This window comes from Poromitra crassiceps (assembly GCF_964638095.1).
Source record: "Poromitra crassiceps genome assembly, chromosome: 8".
Classification (NCBI taxonomy): Eukaryota; Metazoa; Chordata; class Actinopteri; order Beryciformes; family Melamphaidae; genus Poromitra; species Poromitra crassiceps.
Window position 1 is genome coordinate 39,516,498 of NC_139629.1, and position 5,021 is coordinate 39,521,518.

General features: G+C 44.0%; 1 protein-coding gene across 1 annotated transcript; it reads right to left on the minus strand.

Moving 5' to 3' along the window:
- Positions 1-702: 702 nt before the first annotated feature.
- On the minus strand, positions 703-4,813 carry hoxc1a (homeobox C1a; the record flags this gene model as incomplete). Its single annotated transcript, XM_083641216.1, has 2 exons — positions 703-1,115; positions 4,237-4,813. The coding sequence occupies 2 exons, from the start codon at positions 4,811-4,813 to the stop codon at positions 703-705; spliced, it is 990 nt and encodes a 329-aa protein (XP_083497342.1).
- Between the last annotated feature and the right edge of the window lie 208 nt (positions 4,814-5,021).

A 5,021-nucleotide genomic window follows, 5' to 3' on the forward strand; every position in this document is an offset into this window, starting at 1 on the left:
TAAATGCTTCACTCTGAGTGAGAGATGATCACCTGGTAACATAGCCTAGACGTGCTTTGCCTACAACAGGTGCATCTAACTTTTTGTTCTTTCAAATCGATGATGAGGAACCAGTTCTCTGCGGAAAGAATCTGACTTGGAGTAAAGAAAATATAAAAGCTCAATGCTATAACTTAAACATGTCAAGGAAAAACAGGTGATTTTGTTGGAATTATTTTGTGCGCTAAAACAATATAATAACATGCTTTTTGTTCCAATAAAAATAAACTAGTTCGAGATGCATGGCCTAAAATAAAACATTACTTCCTTTAAGTATATTTTAAAGAACAAACGTATAGCAAAACAAGTAGCCTTTTTAAATAAACATTCAATTACTCAAATAAATATATTGAAAATAAATAAACAAATAGACTGCCACAGTTTCTACGGCCAATTTATATCTTTTTGTTTCTTCGTTTACATGGTGTGGATAAGAGCGCGAGTTAATGACTCGAATTTTAATATTCAAATGAGTCGCTGGCTGCTGCGCGCCAATGTGAGCGCAGAGAGGATGACAGAGTGCTCTGAGCCGTTCTTGCATGAAGAAACTTGCCATTGTGATTTTGCGATAAGCATCCACCGTGGCAGGCAAATGGAGGTGAAGCCTGATTGAAACTAATGCAAACGGGAATCAAAGCATCTGCACACGCAGCTCCATGTGGCTCAAGGGTTTCGAGGCAGGTGTTTTGGAGAGGACGGTGGTCCAGGGGAGGGGGGGCAGGTGTCCAGACTGTCGGCGTGTGAGTGCGGTGCCGGGGGGCCCGGGCCGGGCCCCAGCAGTCCGTCTCTCTGTAATTTCTTCTGCTTCATGCGTCTGTTCTGAAACCAAACTTTCACCTGCGTCTCTGTGAGCTGCAGGGCGCTTGCGATCTCCAGCCGCCTGGCCCGCGTCAGGTACTTGTTGAAGTGGAACTCCTTCTCCAGCTCGGTCAGCTGCTTGGTGCTGAAGCTGGTCCTCGGGGCGCCGTTGTTCGCCGTGCAGGGAGGATGGCCGTCCGTGCAGACGCTGTTACCACCTTCCACAGTACAGAGGGCCGGGCCAACGATACTCAGCCCACAGGTCATGTGCATCCTGGCTGCGAAGACATGGGAAAACTCATCAGCAAATTATGCACAAAAGATGCACAAAACCCTCTTGAATGAAATGATCCGTGCCTACTGCCAGGAAATAAGATGGGAAATTATCCCAGATTCAAAATAGGCGAATTTCCGAAATAATAAACTTTATAATTATTTGTATAAAGCATTAAAAAAATGAAATAGTAAACTATTCGTGATAACAAAGAATATAATTGAACAAATATGCAAATACGTGTCTGATATAAAAAAATTGGATTGAACATAATAGGCTATTCCACCATCCAATAAATAATTTCCAAGAAATTTACTTTTGCAAAATTGGCCACGTGCCTCATTCTTAACGGAAGTGACTTGACAGAACGTCTTTATGTTGTATCTTTATTATTATTATTATTATTATTATTATTATTATTATTATTATTATTATTATTTGTACTTGTCTCTAATAAATATGTCATTTCACAAAGACTTTAGAAATAGCCTCTATAGGCAGTCCCAGAAATATTTTGGGGGGTTTTGTTGCTGTAAGGTGGATTCAGAACTGCCTGTCATAAGTTTGCCTGGACAAGTGCACCAAATCACAGAAAACATTACGCTGATGTGTAAGCTCATGCAGAAGTATAGCACGAAGAATGTTCCCCAATTCAAAGTAACTTTGTACTGTTTACAGTCCATTAACTATATTCATCAAAGTCATTAATAACTTTGCCTCTAGGCCTTTCAATGACAGTTTAACAGTTTACAAATCCTTTACCCCCTTTAAAATGTTACATTAACGGTAAATGTCTCCATCTTTTCCTCTGAGGTTTCTGGGTTACACATTAAAGTATCATCTATGCTACTTATGTGCAATGAATGACAGCAACCGCAACTATATCTTGATTTCTCAGTGCTGACATTGTGGCTAGTTGTCAGTGTGTCTTTGGACCTGAGGAAATGTGCTGCAGCTGCATAATGGAGTCCGTGTGGCAGGTGTAGTGCAATCCTCTCCCACCACAACTCACACAGAGGAAGGTTAACAGGCCTCTAGCCACTTGGAAAAGCATAGCAGATGGAAAGGTCACGTTATAGGATAAATGTTGACGTCTGTGTTTTAAGAAAATGGATGTCAAGGTAACCTAGATATAGGAATAAGGGGGGCAGCGAATACGAGGAACCAATACAGAGGAACAGTATACGTAATTAAGAACTTCAGCTTTCAGGAGAGCAAATCGCATGCACATTCTGATTAATGGCTCCAAAGATAATAGAATTGATGCCGGCCAGCAGGCATAAAAGAATCAAACTAAATATTTGAGGAATGACTTGCACGCTTAAAAATAGCCAGCCCAGGCAGAGGGAATGGAAGGGCCTTCCATGCAAGCCAAGGAGAGGGAAGAAGAAAAGGGATAGATCGATACACATTGCCTCAGTCATCTGGGCATCCAGCCCACAGTAATTCAGGTGCTGTCAAAGCATAATTGAAGAATGACGCACTGGGAGTATACACTGAGCCAGGAGATCAGGTTACAGCAGCTCTGTGGAGGCCTTTCTACATGGACGAATTTAGGCTAGCTAGACTTTTGTTGTGTGCCAAGACCACTACAGCCAGAGTAATGCATGCTTTCTCTGATGACACTTTCACAAGTTACACAGTATAGCACTAATGAGATGCTCCTACCAGATGACCCCCATCAGAGAGATGCAGGAAGGATAAGAAGAGAACAACAAGTAGTGTTGTGTGTGTGTGTGTGTGTGTGTGTGTGTGTGTGTGTGTGTGTGTGTGTGTGTATGTGTGTGCGTGCGTGCGTGTGTGTGTGTGTGTGCGTGTGTGTGTGTGTGTGTGTGTGTGTGTGTGTGTGCGGGGGTAAATGGTCGTAAATGGTCGCTGACGTCACCTTTCCCCTTCCTCACAGTGGCATCAATAGAAAAGGTTAGTAGTTGTGTGAAGTCCATGCATCATTTAGGCGCAATCACTGCATTTTTAACGTGCGAGTAGAAGATCAAAATATTGCAGTTTTGTGGTTATAGCTCCCCTGACACAGAACCCAGGTCTTTTACCACTAACAGTCTGTGGTATACAGCCAACATGATTGGCCACTGAGCATAGCATTTGGGTTAGCCTGCTTACAACAAACAGCAGTACAGCTGGCCACCATGAAGTCAATCTTCCTGTATGCAAAATTTATGGAACAGCCAATCCACAGTGACCAGTCAATTGACAGTGGCTATTGATCAAATGAAAGAATCTACATAATACAACTCACAGAATATTGAGAATCGATTGGTATTTTTCATATTAGTATTGGTATTTTTTATCTTATTTTATTTTCAACCAGGATATATGCCTCTTTGGGCTCCCTGCCCAGCTCTCATCAGTCAGGGAAATGATGATCTGTGACAGCAATTATGTTAAAAAGGTGGACACATGTAAAGGTGCTGCAAACTGAAATCGATACACAAGGGCTTTCATTACAAACAGACAACTAATCAATACCCAGGGAGCACTCCAGCTACAAGACTAAGTTTTACTCAACTTCCTGTGAATCTCCAGTGGTCTGTTGCATTATTGAAAAGTCTGCTGCATGCGTTAGGGCATGGGTAAATAATTGATCATTTTTCGTGGTTGAATATAGGCTATACTGAGGCTTAGGAGGCCTTTTACTGCACTTTGCCCTCCCTCTCCCTCGTTTAATCACAGGAGGAGGAGCAAAATTGTTAAATAAACAGCCCTACACATTAACATGCGACCGTTAAGGGCAAACCGCTAACAGAGAGTCCTCTAAGCATATTCAAATTGGGAATCGGGTTAACAGTCATTCTTACCTGTACAACTTTTTCTGTATTTGAAATGTATAAGTGAATTATGTCAGATTCAACACTCGTTTGTTGACGATAGAGGAAATTTTGTGTGGTGACGCACAAAACACGTCAGCCTTTTAGCTTGTAGAGACAACTTCGATCAAGTCCTATGGCTAACTTTCACAACTATAATGAGAGTGATCTAATGTTGAAAGTGAAACATCGCCTCTTTCAGCCTATAACAATGTAATAACAATAAAAGTTGCTTCATTTGCGTATGTAGGCTAACTTTAACCCTTATGTCTGGTTTGGTCGGTCATCTTGCACAAAACTTACCCGGCGTCCGATGTTGACTCCTCTTGACTTTCATCCACTCAAAAGTTTTACTCCTTTCCTCCACGTTAACCATGTTACACCCAGGGTCCAAGTTGGCCGAACTTTCCACAACAGCAACGTGAATCTCGGGCCCATGATGAGAGTAGATTTCAAAGTGCTCTGTAAGTGACCCAAAACCGGAGTGCGTCTCGCTGTTGTCGTGAGTTGACGCGCAGTATCCGCGTCCTGGAGAGCCCTGCCCCTGCGCCCTGCACCGCCAGGGGACACGGGACGAGTGGGGGCAGGCCGGTGCCGAGAAGCCCTGAGACTGAGACGGTGGAGGAGGGCTGTCCGAAAAGGTGTACAAAGTCAAAGCCTCGCTCCCAGCCTCACTGCTGGAGTTGGAGATGGTCAAGTGCTGGGGATACGGAGAAAATCCCGAGGCAACTTCCCCCTCTAAGTCCCCCTCCTCACGACTGCTGAGTTCCGGATGAGTCCTGCAGCCCAGGTCCCGGTTTATGACCTCTTTTGGTCGGTAGCAGCCCGTGAACAGAGGGCTACTCTCCCCTTCGGCCGTTAACTCTTGATAGGAAGTCATTATCACCTAGCCCCCTGCATAATCATTGGACGGGGTTGCACTTTACGCACGGCCTCTCATGCATCCAGTAACGCATGGTCAGGCGGCTGGACGACCGTGGGGACATCCCTAGTGGAGAAACGCAATCCCTGATTGATGGAGATGACGTGCCCTCTTGGTCTCGGCCAATAGCCGGACATCTCTTGTCATCAGGGAAGACAACACTGAT